At 45.2% G+C, this 21,455-nt stretch overlaps 1 protein-coding gene across 4 annotated transcripts; it reads right to left on the bottom strand.

The window, feature by feature from the left end:
- Positions 1 to 279: 279 nt before the first annotated feature.
- LHX9 (LIM homeobox 9) lies at positions 280 to 21,190 on the bottom strand. 4 transcript variants are annotated; one of them, XM_052802252.1, is made up of 7 exons: positions 20,927 to 21,190; positions 20,572 to 20,704; positions 14,861 to 14,979; positions 12,958 to 13,160; positions 11,726 to 12,081; positions 6,118 to 6,320; positions 2,085 to 4,898 (listed from the first exon to the last, which is right to left on the bottom strand). In XM_052802252.1, the coding sequence occupies exons 3-7, from the start codon at positions 14,975 to 14,977 to the stop codon at positions 4,641 to 4,643; spliced, it is 1,137 nt and encodes a 378-aa protein (XP_052658212.1). In that variant the 5' UTR covers positions 14,978 to 14,979; positions 20,572 to 20,704; positions 20,927 to 21,190; the 3' UTR covers positions 2,085 to 4,640. The 4 variants fall into 4 exon arrangements, with proteins under 4 accessions (XP_052658214.1, XP_052658212.1, XP_052658215.1 ...); XM_052802255.1 differs by lacking the exons at positions 20,572 to 20,704; positions 20,927 to 21,190 and adding exons at positions 15,075 to 15,143; positions 16,267 to 16,495; XM_052802254.1 differs by lacking the exons at positions 2,085 to 4,898; positions 20,572 to 20,704; positions 20,927 to 21,190 and adding an exon at positions 280 to 1,607 and having other exon boundaries at positions 14,861 to 15,034.
- Positions 21,191 to 21,455: the final 265 nt, after the last annotated feature.

Below are 21,455 nucleotides of genomic sequence, written 5' to 3'. Positions count from 1 at the left end.
CCTTTTTCAATAGAACTTTACAACATACTATAAAACTGTTGTTTAAACAATGCTTCCCATAATTGCCACCAATAAATGATACCTTTTTATTGCCGTTAGAACACTCTTGGTTACCGGTTTCCAGAGATCACTGCAGTAATCTGTACATAACTTTGTGTTATGTTGTTAATAATTGTATGGGGTTTTTTTTAGAATTCAGAAACTGGAAAAGTTTAAGAAAACATGCAAAATGCTGAGGATACACGTAAGTGAAATATTTAATGTCCATCATTCATAAAAGTTACATTGTTTACATAGGGTTCATTAGTATATAATAAAAATGTCATCTTAATGAAAGATTTTCTGGCAAGTCTTTTATATGTTAAATTGTTTAACATATGCTTTGGCTATACAGCTAAATAGGAATATATTTTTAAAAATCTTTCTGCAAATAGTTGCTTAACAGTTACAAAACCTCATTACTAAGAATTGGTTATTGTTACACTTGCTTGTTGGCTTGTAAAAATCACCTGTGATTTGGACTGGGAATCTTAGGACCAACTTTTTGTAACATACTTGCTCATTGCATAGTGACCATGTAAACAGCTCAGGGATCCACAAATTATATCCTTGTACTCTAAAAGTCATTGAGGATTTTACATACTGTACTGCTTATGTTTTCTTATATCGATGAAGAATTTGGGGATTGTTTTATTGTTGATGCTGATGGGAATTTTTTTTAAAACGTGTCAGTTGTATACAAGAAGTTAAAAAATTAAAAAGTTAACACCAAAGGAAATAATTTTACACTGTGCAACAGTATTGCTACCTCATTCTTTTTGATTTTAGATATATATAACATATTGGAACTGCACTGTACTGCTTTTCAGAAGAAAAGTTTAAATTATTTGGAACAATTAGCTATGTGTTTACATAAAGTTAACTATGTTTGCATCAAAAAATGTTTATTAATGAAAGCTATTATACAAGAAACATCAAAGAGAAATTCGTCATACAGAAATGTACACTATATGTGACAGATGGAAAAGTGCATGCAGATTTGTCTCATTTTAAAAAAAAAAAGAATTCAGAAACAATAGTACTAAAGTTACTGGGTTTTGATTCCTATGATCTTGAATGATTGAAAAGTTCTCTTTGAATTTACAAAAATCCATTTAACAGATATGACTAGTAGTACACATTAGCAAGCAAGTGGAATGAATGCATTCAGATTCTATTTTACATGTACTTGTGCTTGACAAATGTGATTCTTTTTAAAGAAAAGTTTTCTTCGAATATGGGCTGGGTAGGTTGCTGCCAGGTTGCTCTGGTTTTATACATAGTTTCTCTAAATTTGTTTTTAATACCACACAATTTGTTGAAGCCTTCAGTTCTGTTAACTAGACACCATAAAATAACATGTTTTGTTAACATTCAGGAAATGACATCAAGTCTTTTATTTTTATTTTTGGCTCAATAGATTTTTAAATGTATGATTATCATAACCTAATATTGTCTTTGTCTTCACTGCAGTGGATTTCCGATCAAACTTTTCCCCTTCTTTTAATACTTTAGGGAATTTTCAAACGTCGGGATGTTTGGCTGTAATGCCCCATGATTTGTTCTCCCTGAAAGAAATCATAGTGACAATTTATTAAACTACAGAGCAACCTGGCTTTTCGGGGTCTGCAATTCTAATTTGTGTTCAATATACCTAGCATTAAATCTTGATTCATTTCATCATATTATTTAGGTTATATTTGTCATGCAATTACTTTAGCTGCTAGTTTTCTGGCTTTTTTAGAAGTCTAAGACAGGGTTTCAATATCAAATCAGTGGGGCATTACTTTGCATGTTCAAAAAAGGAGGTTAAAGGCTAAAATCTAAATTGCACCAGCAATAGCATATACATTGAATATGAAGAAATTGAAAACCTAAGAAGGAACCATATTTTAAAATATTTAAAAGGCCGTGTTTCCATGTTTAATACCAATTGTTCACAGGTACCGTAAAAGCAAAGAGACGCACTGGTACATGTAGACTTTAAATTAAAAAAAAAACAAAAAAAAACTGATGGGAAATAAAACTCCTTAGATTCAAAATGGTTTATTCACACAAATTTAATAGGATATATCACAATTGTTTGGTCCATAAATATTTAGGGGAAATAGTTTCTATACAATGCATTTATCAATAAACAAAGAAACATGGACAATTTTGCTAGACCACTTACTGTACTATAAACACGAAGCTCAATATATAAGATTATTGGATTTATCAACTATATCTGAAAGAGTGCACAACTGCTTTCTATGACATGTTTGTCCCCTCTAACAGGATACACCATAAAAAGAGTTTCAGAAATAAGAGGTAAAACAGTACAAAACTAGTGAGGTGTCAAAAGGGCTTAAAACAGTTAATTTAACAAACAACACATATATCCTGATTTTTCACAAACTTACTCCCAAGGTATATCATAAGGCACATAGTAGAACTGAGTTTTAATTAGTCTACTTAATAAAGTAGATCTCTAGTACCATATATTGTTCTGTCAAAGAACAAAATTTATAAGTATCAATATTTTTACCTGTAAAAGTGTATTAATAAAGATCTCAGCCTTACCAAGGTTGTTTGGTCTGGTTAGTGGTAAATGCCCATAAGGTAATAGAAACAGGAAAAGTCAAGATTTAATATCCGTAGAAGATGATAACCATACTTGCTAAATATATAATGGCAAACACACCTTTCTTCTATTACAGTGTTAACATCTCTTCCATCATCTTTTTTTAAAAATAAGCTACTTTTCTGTGCTAATTTTCTAAAAACCCTGAGCAAAAATTACAATAATGCACTTTAATGTGGGCAGTGAACTGTCAATATGTAACCACACATTTATACAGCCAAAAAGGACACCTTTAAAATATATTAAATAGCCACTTTGACCACCAAAAAAGAGATTTGATGGTGTCTAAAAAGTGGGGTATATGTGCAAAGTTATTCTTAACAATCCACTAAAAGCAAGACATAGATCTTGACTGGTTTTTGTTCGGTTTTGTTTCTGAGACTCTCCACAATCTAATTGGTGTTCAACTACAATAAAAGGATACAAATGAACATTCACCACTGCCCAGACCATTCAGACTTTTAGCTTAAATAAAATTAAAAAAAAGAAAGATCACTATTGTAAACTAAGAAATGTATTCAGATCAGCATCCACAAGGCTTCTGAGTTTATCTGCTTTAAAATTATTTGCTGCCAATTCCCATTTTTGTAAGAATTTTTGCTAACATTTTTTTCTTTTATACAAAGTTTAAAAAGTTAAAGTATGTGTTAGAGATATTAATGAACTAAAGATTTTAAGTTCATGTGTTAAACAAAGTATCTAATACAATCTCAGGAAACATCTAAAGTAAACTGAAAATAGTAATGAATAAATTGTACTGAAATTATTTTCCTTAAACATCTTAATAAATTATATTTTGCTTATTTCCATTTTCCCTGAAAAAAAGTATGATTTATCAAAAACACATTTTGACAGTACACAGGCATACATCTTCTTGGAAATTGTTTTTGTGCTCACTAAGGTAGTTGGGCAACCTCCTGTTTGCTTTAATTGTACAGCATCAAGGCCATGTAGTGAACCACACGTTTTGGTTTTTTTTTTTTCATTCCAAATCAGAGCTGCTTGACAGACAAAAATGAAAAACCCTCCCTATGTGATATTTCAGATCGGTAAGACTCCTTACTTGAGTTGTTATTCTGCTGTTATTACTTTAATAATATCCTTATAGGAGTGAGCTCATTCTGGAGGGTGTTTCCCAGATCTTGCCTCCTTAATTTACAGGACACAAATCTGGAGACCAACAGTCTGATCCTGCCATCCTCACCCACATGCACTCTCATCACTGGGTCTCTCTCTCCAAGCCCTCCATCCAGGCATAGCTTTCAGTGGTGGCCAAGGACATCCCAGCTGGATGAAGAACTGACAACTGACAGTGGAATGTTTAGCTATCCCAGTGAGACTCCCCAGTGCTCAGGGAGGATCAGGCTTGTGACTAATGCATTAGAAAAAAGCACTGGCACTTCCAGTCTGACTATTTCAATGATTAGTTTAATTCATGGTGTATTTATTTTTCAGCATTCAAAAAGTAAATCATACAAAACCTTTAGATGCATTATTAAAAAAATATGAAATTTGGGGTTCTTAAGTGCTGTAAGTGAACATACAATCCTGAAGCAGCATTCTTTTGGCTATAATTAAACTTATTTTTATCTGGTTATCAAGGAGGGAAAAGAATCTTCTTTTTTTTTGTGGTAGTAATCATTTTTTTCAAGGTTCTGGAAATAAGTAACATACAATTTTAAGAGGCACTTATTAGAATGATTCATAACCTTCTCTTCAGTTATTTGAGGAATTTAAAAAATTTGAGTACAATTTAACAACAATAAATGTTCATTTATTATAGCAACATATTACTTCAAACTCATTTGCCAAGTGGCTGCAGATGCTACACATCAAGCTGTTTATTTTCCCAAATATTTTGTGGGTTTGTTATTTTAAAAAAAAAGGCTTAAAAATAATAAAAATAATAATAATAATAATAATAATAATAATAATAAAGAAGAAGAGTAAGAATTAAAAAAAAAAAAAAACTGAAATGTTAGAAAAGGTTCGTTAAGGTAGTTTGTGAGGGGCTCCCGGATTCGTGGCTGTCCAAGTTAGAGGTCACTGATGTCACTACAGTGATAGTGGGATTGGTCAGGTCTGTTAAAGTGGTCGCAGTGCCGGGTGGAGTGAGTGCGCCGCTGTCTGCTGAGGGCGGTGCCGGAAGTGAGGTGCCATCAGCTTTATCGACACCCCCATTCTCCTGCCGCAAAAGGTTCCTTCTGAATTTGGCTCTTGCGTTTTGAAACCAAACCTGCAAACCAATCCCAATTGATTTCTTTACCGATGCTTGTTTAGTTTTGCTTATTTTTGTCTTTGTTCTTGCTTTTAAGTCATCTTTTGATGTTCATTTTTGTGTGGCAAATCGCCTAAGTCACTCTATAGCTTCACTTGCTACTGGTGGTACTGACTCTTTCACAGGCGGGACCTTGCGTACACGGCCCAGTGCTACAGATGCTCACCGGAGCGCTGCAGCCCAGTGTGCAGACCTCATAGAGCAGCCTTAAGAAAAATCTGCTCACGCACTCACCCAAGGAAAGCAACTTTCATGATGGCCACATAGTATATTCTTGGGTTGGGTAGGTTTGGAGTCAAGACACATGATAAATATTGAGGCAAAGGGTGAATGAGCAGATTTTTGCAAAGGCTAAAAGTTTGCCTTGATCATTTTAAAAGACTGAAGAGGAAGGAGGGGTAATTACACCATCCCTATCAAACAGATTGTTGATATGGGTCACCTAGTCTTTCTGTTCTGCAAGGTTCACTGAAAATGTTTTTGGTGACATGTAACACGGACAAGGAATTGCTGCTAATAGTTTCTCCTTCTACCTCGATCGCTACCTTTCTTTGGCACTTTGCATATAATATACATCTCGCTTTAACTTTGCTGAGCTAGCATACACCGTATAGGGATTTTTTTTAATGTAATTTGCTAGGCTGTCCTTCACAGGGAAGTGACTTTTTACTATGTAGGCCCTTAATGATAACAGTTGTCTAACAGGCATTTAGAGAGGGAGCTGGCTGGTCCTGGAGGATCATATTGGTCAAAGCTTGCTTCCTACATATCAGGGGATCTGCTCACTGAGGGGCCACATTAACTACATCAGGGGACCCCAAGGCTTTACCCAGTGTCCATAGAATTAGTAGATTTGCTACCTCTACCCTTAATAAGGTCACCACAGAGAGACTACAGATCCCAGGATATCTACTGGGTTTGTAGACTCTGGAGACAGTTTCCTCATGTTGAGAATGCAACTAATTACAAATCACATTTTAGTATTTGGCTGCCTTGGGGTGGTAGGGCATACATTCAGCACTCCTGCCATGTAATACCATACCCCTCTGCACACCCACTAGGGACACACCTAGCAAAAGTATTTCTACATATATCGCTATCATTACACATAAAGGAAATGCTATTGACTGGCAGGGGTAGGGGAAAATTCTGTCAAGCCTGTGATGTGGCTTCTTACCTGCAGAACTCTCTTGGTCAGGCCTGTTTTCTGGGCAAGCTGCTTGAGGTCCTTGGCATCTGGGTTGTGGTTGATAGCAAAGTAGGACTTCATGGTACGAAGCTGGTGGTGTTTGAAGGAGGTGCGCATGCGCTTTGTCTTCTGGGATGGGGGATAAGGCTGCTGGTCTCTGTCCAGGTGATCTGCCTCGTTCTCATTACAACCTGTTCAATAAACAAAATGAAACAAGGAGTTAGTGGCCATGCGTCATGTAGGATAAATGAATCAAGGCAAAAATCTTGAGTCACATGCTGTTTGGAAGGAAGGAAACAGGCAAGAAAGGAAGGAAGGAAGGGCTAAGATGGTGCAAGGATAAGTACAGATGTGGTAATTAAATGAGACAAAAAAGATCCAGAAGATGACCTTTTCCTGTTCTTAAAACATGCTATGTCCCCCGGGCCTGTACCTGCTAAGGGCAAACTTAGAAAGTTCTCTCTCCTATGGCATTTATTTTCAAACAAGTCTTTTCCCCATGGTGATGGTTTTGCTTTGGGCGTTCAAAGAGTCATTTGAAATCTCATTCAGATTTTGAAACCTCACTCATTGAAACACTCTTAGCTTGAGAGAAGAATAAAGGTCAAACCAGCATTTTGAATGTTCCTGAGCTTTTCTCCCAAATCACAAGCACCTATAAAAAGAGATGTACAGCAGGAAAGTTTGTTATGACAGTTCATCAAGAAAGCATAAAATCTGGAGTTTTTTGCTGATAAAATAAATGCTTTTGGACTTTGCCTAGGAGTTTATATGAACTGCTCAAAGACCTTCTTCTGTAAAACATGTCTAGAAAGCAGTTGCATGAAGGCTTGATTCAGTCCCTCCATCCCAATCAGCAGTAGCTTTTAGTTGGTACTGATTTAGGATGTTTCTATAAGCAACCAACTAGTGGCTCAAAACTTTAAAAGAGCTTCCTCGTTTTCCCTGATTCAGGATTTTCAAAATGTCTATGAAAGATGAATTTGTTTCAGATTACATTTTTATGGATATGAATTGTACACAAAAGTTGCAACTGTTTGGGGACCATGGCATCATTACTTCATAATGGGAAAAGAAATAACAGTATTGACAAAAAAAAAAAAAGTAAGAGACATCTATATTTTTCTTTTCAGCTTAAAAAAAAATGAGTTACCAGTTTGTAGGATCTCATTGTATAAAGATAGCTCAGTCACACAAGAGAAAATTAATGGTGTCATCATAGCAGGGAATATTAATTAAAGAACAGCTAATTAAAAATGTTTCAGAATGTCTGCAAAGTAGACCAAGTTTTATTAGTTGCTCATCTGAATTTTTGAACAGCTTTCCAACAGTTATTGGATTATTTACTAGGCCTAGTTGATCCCTATTTCTCAAAAAAAAAAAAAAAAAAAGAGAGAGCAAGAAGGAAAAAGAGGGGAAGCACACAATACAGAGAGACTGATGTTGACAGTGCTAAAAACAGAGGCAAAGCAACTTGTAACCAGGAGAAAATAAAAAGCTTCTTGAAGGTGTGTTCTCTTTTGAATTATAAGACAAGTCAACATGAACAGATGCTGGTAAGACAGCACTTTGACAGAAAATCAGGTGAATATTTAATTATAGCTAGATTTGCTTCTAGTCTTGGTAAGAAGTATATCTGTACTTTCAAACAAAGTAAGCTGACACTTCTGAAAATACCAGGAGTTGGAAGTTGCCTTAAAAACAATTTCAGGCCAGATTTGGATTGTATTTACTACTTGTTTTCACAAGCAATCACGCTGCCTTCAGTCAAACTACGCGGGCCATAACTTATGAGGCGACATAAATCAGAATACCAGAATTCAGTCCTCAGGTTTTACTTCAGAGAGTTGCAAGTTGTTTGTTTTGTTGTTTTCTTTGGGTCACTCAGGTTTACAGCAGCAACACGAACTTCCTGGGGCTCCTCTGTCCTGCTTACTGCCTTTGTTTCTGTGATCTACTTTATTTTGGCTTTTATTTTCAAGAGAAAATGGGAAGAGGCTTCCAAGCATCCTCAGACAATCCTAGTTTATACAATGATTAGCTCATTCTCTATTTTATGTGGGTGAAACAGCATTATGTGGTTTGGCCACATCATAGAGCAGAGTTTTACGTTATCGCCTGGAGGACTAAGGGGAAGCAAAAAATCAGGCAATACATTATTGCTCATTTCTTTGCAGCAGGATTGGGGGATTGTTTAATTTTGCTTTAGAAAGAGCTAGAATGGTTTGCTTTTTGTTGCCAAGAATACTTCAAGTGAACTCTTCATAGTTTTTCATACACACACACACATATATAAAATGAAATAAAGTAAACAGCTCTGTGAGCAACAGCTGTGTAAAATATTTTCCTAGGGAAATCTTCTTCACCATCTCATTTCTATATCCTGTAGGCTGTAAGTCAGTGCAGTTTCCCTCAAAATACATACTAATTCTATGATATAAGAGGTAATATAGAGAAAGCCTTGAATGTTTTAAGTACTTTTGAATAGTTTCTTCCATTTTTCACATTAATTCCAGACAGCTCTCAAGTATGAATGGCTTTTACCTCATAACGTTTTGAGTTATTTATTGTTGTGTTTCCACTTTACAACCGAGGAGCTGAGAAACAGAATTTAAACTACTAAACAAAATACAGAATAGAAAAGCTGTTGTAGATCCGGCAGCAGAATCTGATTTTCCATTCTGGCCCAGTGCTCAGCTCCCCTGAAACAAAACGTGCGTGCAAATCTGAACCAGGTACTGCCGGATCGCTTGTGAATACGCGTATTTTTACGCTCAGCTGGCGAAGTTTTTCGCTTAATCAGAGTTAGTGCACTGCTTTGTTTTTAAAGGTTGCAGTCGTTTTCCAGTAATAGCTTGCCATATCGATGTGGACACCCTAGGGTACGACTGTTTCGGTGGGACACCGGTTCGGTTTCCTGGAGAAGTTAAACTCGTGGTTCTCACCAAACTCTGAGTGACAGGAGTAAACTTTTGATGTAACCTGAAAGTTGTCTGCTCAGAGGCGGAGCGTTGCCTCCCGGCTGGGGTGTGCGTTAGCGCAGATAGGTGACGGGCGGGTCAGGGCCGTGGCTTTACCTCTCGGTTCCCTATCCGAGCCGGGGAGGCCCCGCGGCGCCCGGGCCGGGAGGGGAGAAGCGCGCCGGCTCCTCGCACCCCCGCCGGTTGGCCAGCCCGGCCCGCAGTGGGCGGCTGGCGCCGCGGCTGCCCGCCGGCCCGCCGTGCAAGAGGGCAGCGCGTACCGCGGCGAGTGCCCGGGCGAAAGGGGCCCGGCTGCGGGCTAGGTGATGGGCTGGTGCTGCAAATCCTACCCGTGTCCCGCTTCTCCCTCTGAAGGCGGCAGTCGTGTATCCGACACTGAATTTTCTGTGGACTGGTTGCCCTTTGTAAATGATTACGTGCAAGAGCCGTTACTGAATCACAGGGCAGCGAGCGAAAAATGCGTGTGGGAAAGTGGCTGCCAATTATCTAGAGAGGGTTTTGTTGGTTTGGTTTTTTTTTTTTTTTCTTTCGAGAAGCGATTTCATCTACTGCAACTCATTTCGTAACTGTTAGAGATTCATTTTCCTCCCCCTGGATCTGGGACGCAGAGGGTCAATGGGCTGGAGTTGTTTGCACCGGATACACAGTTTGGCTGCAAACAGTATTTTCTCGAGCCCATGTGTCAACCCTGGACATTGCTAGATAATACCTTAATTAAAAAAAAAAAAATCACGGCCCTAACGGATCAAATTTCTCAGCCATCTAGCCTGAGTCCAAAGCATCAGATTCGAGCGTTTGTTTGTTTGTTTTTTCTCCCCGTTGCCCGGAGGATTCTGTGAGATCTCAATGCAGTGAGCTGTATTTTCATAATGGGTAGTGCTTTTCAATCTCATTTCGAGTCAGTGGTACCTCTTATATGCACCATTGTTGTAAAGAAGGAGAGTTTTAAGACTAGCACACAAAAACTGACGGTGTTTGCAAATTATGTGTCTCTTGAGTCCTGACGTAAAGTTTAAGGGGTGTTTTATCATATCCACAACTTTTCATCTTTCCCTAATTTCTGGTCCTAATTCTAACGATAAATTGTCCCTAGAAATATTTCCATTTAGGGACCTGGGGGATTTGGGTGATGGTGTGCGGATCAGAGATAACACAAACCAAAGAGTGGCTGTACGGGGAAACCCACCATTCAAAGCCGGGACTGAATGAATCCTGGCTGCGCTACAGGTTCCCTTTTCTTTAGCAGCTTTCAGGACTGATTGGAAACCACTCCGTAGCCAGGGATTCCAATGTCATCTTCAATTAACAAGGAACAATTAGCACAGTGATTACCCTGGCTCCAAGGTCTACGCATCAGAGGAGATGAAATAGCCTTGCACAGCTACCCAGTTCCCAGCTAAAGCCCGTTTCAGAAGCAGCCCCAGAGGAGGTGCCGGGGGAGGGATGGAGAGGGTTTGCGGGGGGGCGGTGGAGGATTGCTTATGAATCTCAATGGCGGTGGGTTGAACTTGGGTGGAGGGGAGAGAGCTCCGGGCCGAAATCGGTGCAGTTTTCTCGACCTGTCTTTGTTGGAAGGGGAGGCCCTGACACCTCTCCCGGCTCCCCGGCGGGGCCGGCAGTTCGCATGGCTCTGCCGCTGCCCAGACCGGAGTCCCCTGCTCCCTGCCCCAGCCGGAACAGCTCACCACTTCACAGGGAAACACCTCGCACCACCCGTGCTTCCCACACCCTTCCTTCCTAGTTACCGTCCATGGGGAGCTTCAGTTCCGCCAAAATAATTTTTGGAGTCGGTAACTTGTTAATTCGGATTTATCCTTACTGCTTTCGCCTTCCATCTAATGAAACGCCGCTTAAACTGCTTGATCATACCTGAAACTCCTTCACCTCTGGCCCCTAACACTGTGTGTTTAAGCACGGCTTGGGTACTTAAGTGACTGGAGTTAGGGAAGAAATTTAATACGGGGCCACACTTGTTCTTTTGCTACCATCGAGAGAGCAGAAACCATTCTCCTTAATTACATTTGTTAGGGATTAGTTACAGGGAACAACATTTATTCATTGGCCTCTTGTACAGTTTGATCGTTTATGTCCCAGCAAAACAGGATTATTTAGCCTGAAGAATTAATTACTATAAATTGAATATCTATACTGAGTTATGTGCTACTGCATTGGCATTGTAGGAGCCATATACTATAACTTTTATTCTATTTTTTTTCCTGATCCGTTTGGTTACTTCTAAGTTGAGGTCTAACTGGTGAAGTACTTTTTGCTAATAAAATACAAATAATGATAACAGTATCTCTGAGGTTCCTATAGAGGAAGAACGCTGTGGTTTGGGGATTTTTTTTGTCCTTTTCCTTTTTTTTTTTTTGTCTTTACCCTGGGAAGTGGCTAAGTTTGGGTGTTTGACATTAATAAGCAAAGACAGCCTTTGAGGAGGGCTGCTGTTAGCTTTCCTGCAAATGCTCCAACCCTCAGAGGGCTGTTTGTTTGATTTTCCAATGGTTAAGCAAGATTTGGCCTGGCTGAGTTACTCACGCACTGCCTAGCTGAGGGGAAGCCCGAGAACGCTCTTGTCGGAGGAGCGGGAAGGAGGTTTGGCATGTGTTTCCCACCTGAGTTGTAGTTGACGATGTCCACTCCCAAGGCAGGGCTCTTTCGTTTCCTGGGCCTCCCCTTCTGGACTGTGCCAGTGCCATTGAAGTAAGGCAGGGCCAGCCCTCCGCTCTTGGCAGCCAGCTCGGTGTAGCTCAGCTGAGGGGGATATTCTCCTTGCAAAAGGGACTCGAAGTGGGCCCTGCAGTAAACCAGGTTGTCCTTCATGCCAAAGTGATCGCCTGTGGTCAAAGTCTTGTTGCAGGTGGTGCAGGTGAAGCAGCTCAGGTGGTAAACCGACTCCCTGGCTCTCATAACCATTTCAGAGGCTGAGATCCCAAGGTGGCAGCGGGCACATCTCTGCACGGAGAACCTTCTGAAGGAAACAGAGAAGTGGGTATCAGCCAGAAAGGTAAAGGCAGACCTTGCCCCAGTGCCGCCCACCTTCCCTCCTGGCTACAGGAGGTCGGCAGGGAGCCTGTCCCCGCCAGGATTGCGCCCACCCCGGCCCCAGGACGGCCCTCGTTGCCGGCTGTGGCCCCTGGCCCGCCTGCTGTCGGTGCTCCGGCTTGTCGGGAAGGCACCGGGATCCCAGGGTAAACGCCTTGCACCTTCTACCAAGCCGACCTTTTCGCTTAGGACTTCTGCAAAAGCCCTCCCGCTGCCCGTGCGCATGAAGAAAGGTGGACCGTGGGGGTGGGGGGGATCAGTCCCCGCTCTCCTGGCATTGGTGTAAAGACGAGAAGGGCCGCGGGGAGCTGAACCCCGGGAAAGCTGAAACGCACGGATAAACAGTGCCGGCTCCCGGGGCCCGGCCGTCTGGCAGCCCCCGCGGGACAGCCGCGGGGCTGGGCAGGGGGGCGGCGGGCTCCGCCGCAGCTCGCCGCCCCTCCCGCCGCGCCAGCCCCGGGGCCCACTCCCCGGCCCGCGGGAAAACCGGCAAGCTACGGGCAGAGGGAAACTTTGGTTGGGTCTTACGCTGGTATTTACGGAGGGATACCGCAGAGCAGCGGGAGACCCGAGGTCTTCTCCTGTTTGTGGACCGCCACACATGCTCAGTCGGCGTGTCCCCGGTCGATCCGTTCAGTTTTTAAACGTGCGAGACTTTTCGGATGGGACACATTTACAGGATTAAGGAATGGCTGACTGCGAAAAGCTACCTTTGAAAGCCCATGCGGAGAAAAGAGCGTTTCGGTTCATAATGCCTTTTGCGGGGATGTGCTTTTGAACCCATGGGGACTGATTGCTGTACCTGTAGTAATCCTCCTTGCAGTAAATACTGCCGTCCTTGGCAAAGCAGGTGAGTTCTGACTCCAAAGCCAGTTTACATTCACAGCACTTAAGACACCTGAGGTGCCATTGTTTGTCAACAGCCAGCAGGTAATATCTGTCTGAGATCTTCCCTCCACAACCAGCACACAAAGCAGGCTTCTCGGGGCTCATTGGGGGCATGTTCTGCAAAACAACCACACCACAAGGGGATGAGACAGGGAGAGAAAGACAGGCAGGCAGGCCGGGCTGGGGACGGGGTCCTGCGCAGGGCCCGGGGCTTGTGCAAATAGCTGGCTCTCTGGGACCAAGCTCTGCTCCCGACAGGAAGTTTGAGGGGGGACTGGGACCATCCCCGCTAGGAACGTATCTACCACGATTCAGCTTTCGTGTTTATCCCGTTAAACCTCTCCTAACGATCTAATGTCATTTCAATATGTGAAGGCAACTGATTAGGCCTCAGTAAGAAAAGCAGAGCCCATTCTTTTCTGAGGTCCGAAGTTGAAGTCTCTAGCTTCCCCATTACTTTGGCTTTTTAATCTTAGGGCGCTCCACAAGAATGGCATTTTAAAGTAGGAAAATACCGTTTTGCTGCACCAAAAGTTTATCGCAGAGGGTGCAGGCTTGCACCGATTTTCCAGTAAATTTTCACCAGTGCTTAAACCAGCCAAAACCCCGCCTCTGAAGAAAGCCAGGCCATTTAAAACAGAAGTAAGAGAAAGGAGACAGGTGGATGGTGTAAAGAGCAGTGAGCACGAACGCTCACCACCCCGGCCAGGGACGTGGACAGAAAGGTGGCACGGGCTGGTTTCAGCTAAAACTAGCATCTTTTCATCAGCAAACTTCTGCAAGTTCCCATTAATCTGCTCCCCACAAGGAGTGTCGCTCAGGACAAAGGGAGACGGAGGGACGGCGGAGACAAAAGCTCTGCCATGAAACCTGGGGCAGCGTTTGCTGATAAAGTAACAGGGAAAAAAAATGCCGAACATCTTGTTCTAAAGTCGCAACTGTATTTAAGTGGCAACTCCGCATTCATTTTCGAATCTGAAGTTGTGTTCCTCACCCTCTTTTTTTGCAGCAATTGAAAAGGCGACTTGAATTTACATCACAAATCCTCATATAACAAAGCAGGGGTTTATTTAAGAGAAGGGGGGAAGGACCCTGTGGCTCAAAGCCTTAAAGCAGTTTTCCAGGCCGTTACTTTGTGTGCAGAGCCTTGTGCTCGATCAGCGGAAGCCCTACAAGTTGGAGAAAGGGAGATCTCGCTTTGCACAAAACGCAGCGTGACACTCGGTTTCTCCGCCATCCGTTAGTACATGTCTGAAGACTTTGGTCCTTTGACTAAGGAAAGAGGAGATGTTACTGCTAAGCAAAGTAGTCGGCGGGCATAACATTCAGAGAGCGGTGCCTCTTTGTATCAATCCCAGACTTCAGACCAAAAACGCTTATGAAAAGTAAGCGGTCGCGGTTTGCGGTTTAATTTAGGAGGAGCCAGGGGTGCAAAAAAAGTAAAGTACACCTCAGAAACTCCAGCTGCAGCCCTGCTCAGATGGGGCAGAGCGGCCGCAGAGAGCCAAGCAGGGGCAAAAGGCTGCTTCCCTGTAAGGACTGAAAAACCATCCCTGTTACTATGTAAAATACTTTCCCCTGATACTCCACACGCAACGACATCGATTAGACAAATGTATAACTGAGCCTGGCCAGCACAGCACCCAGCATTGCGGGTGGGTTTACAGGGAGCCTCGGAAGGGTTTCTACAAGTAAGGGGTGGCAGGGAAGGGACAGGGGGAAGCAGCGTCTTTCTCTTCCCCAATGCCAGGGTCTGTCCTAGTGCGGGTCCATGCTGGCAGGCATTCCCTTTCAAAGAGTGCCAGCTCCTTTCTTACCGTTTCTCGGCCGTTCATCTGTCCCCCTTTGGCCAGGCGGGACTCGGTCTTGGTTCGCCTCTCCATCTCCTCCATGATTCCTTGGATATGGCCTCCGGAGATCCCGTGGAAAAGCATGGCTGGGGGACGGAAAGGACAAGTATTTTCTTCTGCTCTGCACCCCACTATTTCCATATACAGACCCCAGAGTCTTTAGATCATCCAAAACGTTTACACCGAGGCGCACAGCACAGGAAGGGAGGTTGCAATAGGAGCTTCTCTTTGCACAAGCACCGAGGGCTTCCTGAAGATGTGCAGAAGACAAACAAGGGGGAGAAAATGTAATAATAATTAATTTTAAAAATAAAATAATAAAAGCGAGCTAAAGGATCTGTTACTGTTCTGGAGAGCTGGGGCTCCTGACTGGAGAGACTTGGACCTGGGGCAGTAGAATCGGTCGGGAAAGGATATAGTTTTGAATACAAAGAAAGCAAAAAGAAGTGCTATTTTCAGCAGTCCCTGGTTGCTTTAAAGTTCCCAGTGCCTGTAGGTTGGATTTGGGACTGCTGCTTTCCGGAGCTCTGTCCAATTTGTTAAGAGACTAAAGCCAGCCCATTTTTGATAATTTAGTAGGAGGAGTTCCCTCCCTTGAGCTGCCACTGATTTTTATTCAGACAACAAAGACCTGTCATACTCCTCTCAACCCCTAGTGATGGGCAAGCACTGACAAACATTACAGTCGGGGCTGTGGGTGGGGTGGGGTTTATTACCTCCCCCAAACACGGAGTCCCGGGAGTTGGCGGCGACGGCGCCTGCCGAGGGGCAGGGTGGCCCGGGGGCCCCGCTCCCCCCGGGGCCGCTCCGCTCCGCGACGGGGGAAGCTCCGTTCTGAGGCCCCTCGGGCTGGCACGGCTGCCCCTGGCTCCGCCGCGGGAAGGGGAGCGGGAGCAGAAGCGCCGTTGTGGGGCAGCCGGGGCGGGACGGAGCAGCCAGACCGCTCCCCGCGCCCCGGGCCCGGGCGGCCGCGGAGGGGGGCGGTTAGGCGGGACGGCGGGCGGGGGCTTCGGAGGCAGGAGGGCACGGTGTCGCCCGCCGAGGTCCCGGCCGGATCGAGGGCTTACCGGGGCTCTAGCCGCCCTGCTGCCCCCGGGAGCAGCACCCCCGCAGGACCCCCGCCCGTACCCGCAGTAGGACCTCTGGCACCCTCCGCAGGCGGCCTGCGGGGCCAGCCCCGGCCGCCGACGGGGGGGGCGGGCGCGGAGAGGAGCGGTCCGGGGATGCTCTCGCGGGGCTCTCTCCCCTCACCCGCTCCCCGGCTGCGGGCTGCGAGCGATCGTTGTGTGCAGGGGACTGGACGATGCATTCCTTCCCGGCTAATCTCTCTCTCTCTGCTCCCATTCCCCTCCTTTTCCCTTTTTCTTACTTACTTTTCACACCACTCTTCCTTGCCTTTCCCTGGAACAGCTGCCGGCTGTTTCCTGACACCTCGATCCCTATTGAAGGATCTTCCTGGCGGCAGTTCTGTGCTCCCTGTTCCCTGGAGGACGCTCCACACCAAACCCGAGGGCGACTAGTGAAAGAAGTACCCCAGCCCCCACTTCCTTTCCAAAGCATCCCAGAGACATCCTCAGGGGCTCCTCGAGCCACCTCTTCCATGTAACCCAAGATTCAGGCAGCCAGTTTCCTCCCTTCTCTTTCCCCCTAAGTAGCTAAAATTAATGTTATTTGCAGATTGAATGTTGCTACATTCCTCCGAGTGCCAGAATACAGCTCATAAAACACAATTTCACACAAAGATGAAGTCAATCAAGTGAAATAAGCCGGGATTTTTTTTCTCTGTTGGCACACTAGACCCTGGACAGCAGGGCTGCTATTTACTGTAAGTAATGTAATTAGCCCTTTTGGATGGAAATCAATGTGTTGTATGTGTGTGTGTGTGTGTGTTTTAATAAGAGTAATAGCTATAAAACCGACGAGACTCAAAGGGGTAAGGGAACCTCCCTTAAAACGGGTAGATCCCTCCACAAGCAGTAGTCTCCTGCAGAGCACTCCCAGTCGGGGGGGGAGGGAGGAGGGGGAGAAAAAGAAGAAAAAACCTGCGTGTGGGGAAGGAGGAGGGAGAGGTAGGCTTTCCTTGGAGAAAACAAGTCAATTAGCACAACAAGCCATCAGGAAAAAATAAACAAGGTGATTCAATCCGGGATTCGGGAGCTGTTTGCTCGGGAACCCCCTCCTTCCCGGCGTCCCCCCGCGTTGTCCCGACTGCTCCGGGAGACGGGCGAAGTTGCTTCCCTCTCACCCCAAACCCCGCCGGGGGAGCGGAGTACAGCCGGCAGTCCACGCGGGGCTGCGCGGCCCGGGCGAGCAGGCGAGCCCCGTGGCGGGGACGGCGGCTTTGCCGAGGGCCGCGAAGCCGCCTGGGGAGGGAAGGAGCCAGCGCGGAGGCTCGGGAGGGAGGCGGCGGGGGGGGTAACCCCTCTGCAGGGGGTTTTCTCCCTGCACACCCTGCACCCACGAGTTGCCACAGGCGTGCGCCTACCTGGCGTGGGTGATTGCAGTGGTGGCTGTCGACAGAGGTGAAAAAATCTCACCTAGAGACGAGTTTATTTCTAATAGTTGCAATATAATCTTTCCACTCTACTGGCTCATTCAGGGTTTGGGGTTTTTTTCCTTTGAACGAAATGTTCCTTTATTCCCATGCAGATATTTCGTCAGGGGTAACTCACCCCGCCTCAGTTTCGCCTTGCGTCTGCTCTCTTGGAAATGGTCTGCATTTCCCACGGCGCCTGTGGGGCCAAAGGTAGCCCCGCGTGTGCCAGGCGGAGATACCCGCCGAAACCCGCCCGCCCGCCCGCCCGCCCTCTCTGCGCGGCCCGGGCCACCCCTGCGGGACCCCTGTCGGGACCGGGTCCCTGCCGGGCTGAGGACGGTCAGACTCATCGCGCCCGCGCCGGGGGGGGGGGGCAGTACCCCCACGTTAGCCGCCCGGAGGGAGCTGGGCCCAGCTCCCTCCGGGCGGCTAACGTGGGGGTACTGCCCCCCCCCCCCCCCGAGCGGGCTGTGCCCCCGGTTCGGGCGCGCCGGCTGCGGGCACCGCTCGCCTCCCCTCCCGCTTGTCTGACATTTGCTCTCTCGGGTTCCCCACAGTATTATCTGCAGGTGCAGTGGCAAAGCGTCGGTCCAAGCCAGAGACACCCAAAATATTGTCTGTTAAATTCCCATCTCTACCTTAGCTCGACGGCGCCGTTAGGAATAATTGGGCAGACTCATAACAAAACTCAGAAATGACTAAACCTCCTCCGGTTGGGCACACTTAATTAATTAGAGGGTCCTTTCTTTCTGCTCCATCAGGTACGGTTAAGGATAGGCTGCTAGCTACTGCTACTCCAGTAAAGGAGGCCAGGACTTTCCAAGGCGTTTTCTGATTAACATCCTAATGTTGGCAGACCACTTCTTACCTAAAGGGACACTAAAAGTTTGTTGCTAGCATCCAACGTGACTTCTCCGCCTGTAGGAGATCAAGGTGAATCTATTTCAATGTTCCTGAGATCTCACTCCTCGCTGCAAATTGAAGCTCCGCTGCTCTAAGGCAGGCTGGTAGCGAGAGGTTGCCATTATAGCACGAGGGTCTCGGTACAGTTTTGCTGGTTTGCTCGGGGAGGGGAGAGAAAAGCTCACAAAGAACACGACAGGGAATCTAAAATCCAAATCTACCAATTTATCCCTTATGAATCCATCTGCATTAGCACTGCGCCTCTGAACGTAGTTTCTCACTGCAGGGTGCTTTTATCTCCTTTCGCCGCAGCATTTTGGGAAGGATATCTGATGTGCAATATTCCGAACATGTTAGTAACATGACAGGCGCTCTCAGGTTTTCCTTTCTGTTAGACTATGCCCAGACTCCCCAAGCTAAGGAGGATGAGAGGGAATACATCGCTACTGAGATTTCCACAGGTAAAATGTTTGCCCGCGTGCCTCCGCTGCACAAACCAGGCTGCCGCGCTCCCACAGCCTGCCCGCGCCTGGGCTGCAGCCCTTGCCGGGCGCTCGCTGGAGCCGTTTCCACCTTCGTAATTAGCAAGTGCCCTGGACAGATTTCAGCATGCGGTCACTGGGATCCGCTTTGCTAGAGAGCCCTTATTCTTCCTGGCCACGGGCTACCGTCTAAAGCCTATTACAGCGTGAACAATCTTGTGTTTAGTTCTGAGGATTTAGGACAAGGTCTACATGCAAATTAATAATTGACCAACAATAATTAGAAGAAAGGGGAGGGTATTCAGGCGGGGGGGGGGGGGGAGGAGGAGGGGAAGTTCTTTAAGCAGAGATGGTTTGGATTTAGTCTGTCCTAGAGGAGGCCATTGCACGTCCCGGGCTGCAGGCGCAGGGCGCTGCCCGGAGCGCGGCGCCGGGTCAGCCACCTCCCGCCGCACAACGGCAGCAAAACTTCATACCGTCTCCGTCAGGTACCTGAACTTTCAAGACACTTCCAGTTTAATCATTTCCAGCAATTCAAAGCGCGTAGTAATAACAGCAACAGGATTACGATCCTGTTGCCCGCGAGTCGGGTGGTTAAAGCCAGGTCTATTTTTAAATCCTGACGCTACTTTCTGCTCTACGAGCTTGTGGTGCAGTACAGTGCTATTAATGATCAACCTCGTCTCTTTGTGAAGTCCGCGTCTAGTGCGAGCAATCTAGACACAAAGAAGGAAAACCTGAATAGAGTCATCAAATGTGGCTAATGTCGTTTTCAGCATTTAAATGGATTGCGTTTTTTAAAAAAGCCCGACATGGTTTAGAATTCCACTTTGGTGTCAGAAACAACATGTTTTACCATCACCGTCTTTCTCCTGCCTCGACTCCTCTCGAGTGTACCGTAGACCAACTTTCGGATTGTGGTTTTAGAGAAATGGAGAAAGCCGATGCCTCGCAGCCCAGACTCGGGCACCAGCCCCTCTCTGCCCGCGCCAGGCTGCGCGGTGGCTGGTGGTGCAACACAAGCGCGGGGTATCTTTAACCGTAAACATCATCGAATTCAAAACCCCAAACCTCCAACGTGCTTGTACCTCCCGGTAATCTGAAAACATGTAAATTAAGCCAGGTATTCATTTTTTTAAGGAGATGATATTTAAATAATAAACAATTAACTGCTTTGCATAGTAATCCCAAACACATATCTCCATAGCCAAGCGCTGTGACCGACCACAAACAAGTGATCACACAGCCAGAAGAAACCAGGAGAGGCAGATTATTGTCTAACACGAAACTGTTCACCGCCAAGGACCCCAGCATTGTTAGCTGCTTAGTTGTCTGATATTAACAGTAATCGTATTTGCACTCCGGTTGTAATTAAGCCATTGGAAATTATCATATTTTGCTGCTTTTGAAAAGGACTCCCTTACAGCCTAGATTCACAGACAGGGTGAAAGGAGCCATCCCATAAAAAATAAAAAAAAAAAGAAGAAAAAAAGAAAAAGATTTTTAAAAAGAAAGAAAAAAAACCCTACAGGCGCTTTTTTTTTTTTTTTTTGAGCTGAATGGCTCAGTCTTCCCAGGCTGCTATTTTTTCTAGATTAAAACACAGATGCACCAAATGTTGTCTGCGAATACACCTGGGGAAACGACCATTCTGTGTTGTTTAAAAAAACCCCACCACGCCAAAGAAACACCCCTCAAATGACATCCGTGAGGTCTAAATAGCTGCATTGCTAGCAAAGACTCATGCAGGAGCTTACCTTGAGACCTTAGAAGGTTCTTCCAAAATTGTACCCTCCTTAATGAGCGATGAGGGATGGGTTTGGGATCGAGAAGAGACGCAATGATCTAGCCGGTAGATGGAGGTTGTTCCTCGTTCCTAGCAGAGGATCCCTATGTTAATTAAAATAAACAAGCTGCTTGGTGGAAAGATTTCCTCCCCCATCCCCCCTCTACATAGCCTCTAATATAGAATTGACGCGGATTTCTAACCTCTGACCTCTCACCAACATACACTTATACCTGTCTTTTATTTTGTTTGTTTCGAAATATTTTCCAAAACAAAATAAATAAATAAAGAAAAGAAGAATGAATGAAAGCAAAAATAAATCCCACCTCTCAATTTTGGCTGGTTTGTTGGATTTTCTTGATTAGCTGTCTCAGCTCCTCAGTAATCAGGTGAGGTGTTAATGGGGAGCTGGTTGTAAATAAAACTAATAAAGCAAAGAACATATTAGGAAATTTAAAAAAGGGCGAGGACTGAGAGGCTGCTAAAAATATTGTAGCGAGCTGAGCGTTTCCCCATCATGTCGGTTTTTTCGTTCTGTGCTTATTCACAGCTGAGCAGCAAACCCTGTGTTGTTGCCATCTCTCCACATTTTTTTTTTTTTCATATCGCACTGAACCAGCCATGGACTGCATCAACCCTTCCCACTTTCATAAAAAGCCTCTCAAATGGAGTCGCTAAACAGCAAACTTCAGCCTGATCTGATGTGATATGATATACGGATTCATGGAGCAACATCGCTTTGCCAAACCCGATGAAACTGTGAGTTGTCATGCAATACTACGCAGTCAAACCTGGGATAATTGTAAAAGTGAACCCAATTTAACCCATTAGAATAAAATCAGATGCCAAGATGAA

The sequence above is a fragment of the Harpia harpyja genome, chromosome 11 (genome assembly GCF_026419915.1).
Source record: "Harpia harpyja isolate bHarHar1 chromosome 11, bHarHar1 primary haplotype, whole genome shotgun sequence".
NCBI classification, from domain to species: Eukaryota; Metazoa; Chordata; class Aves; order Accipitriformes; family Accipitridae; genus Harpia; species Harpia harpyja.
Note: the sequence above shows the minus strand (reverse complement) of the source record. Positions and strands in the feature narration are given on the sequence as shown.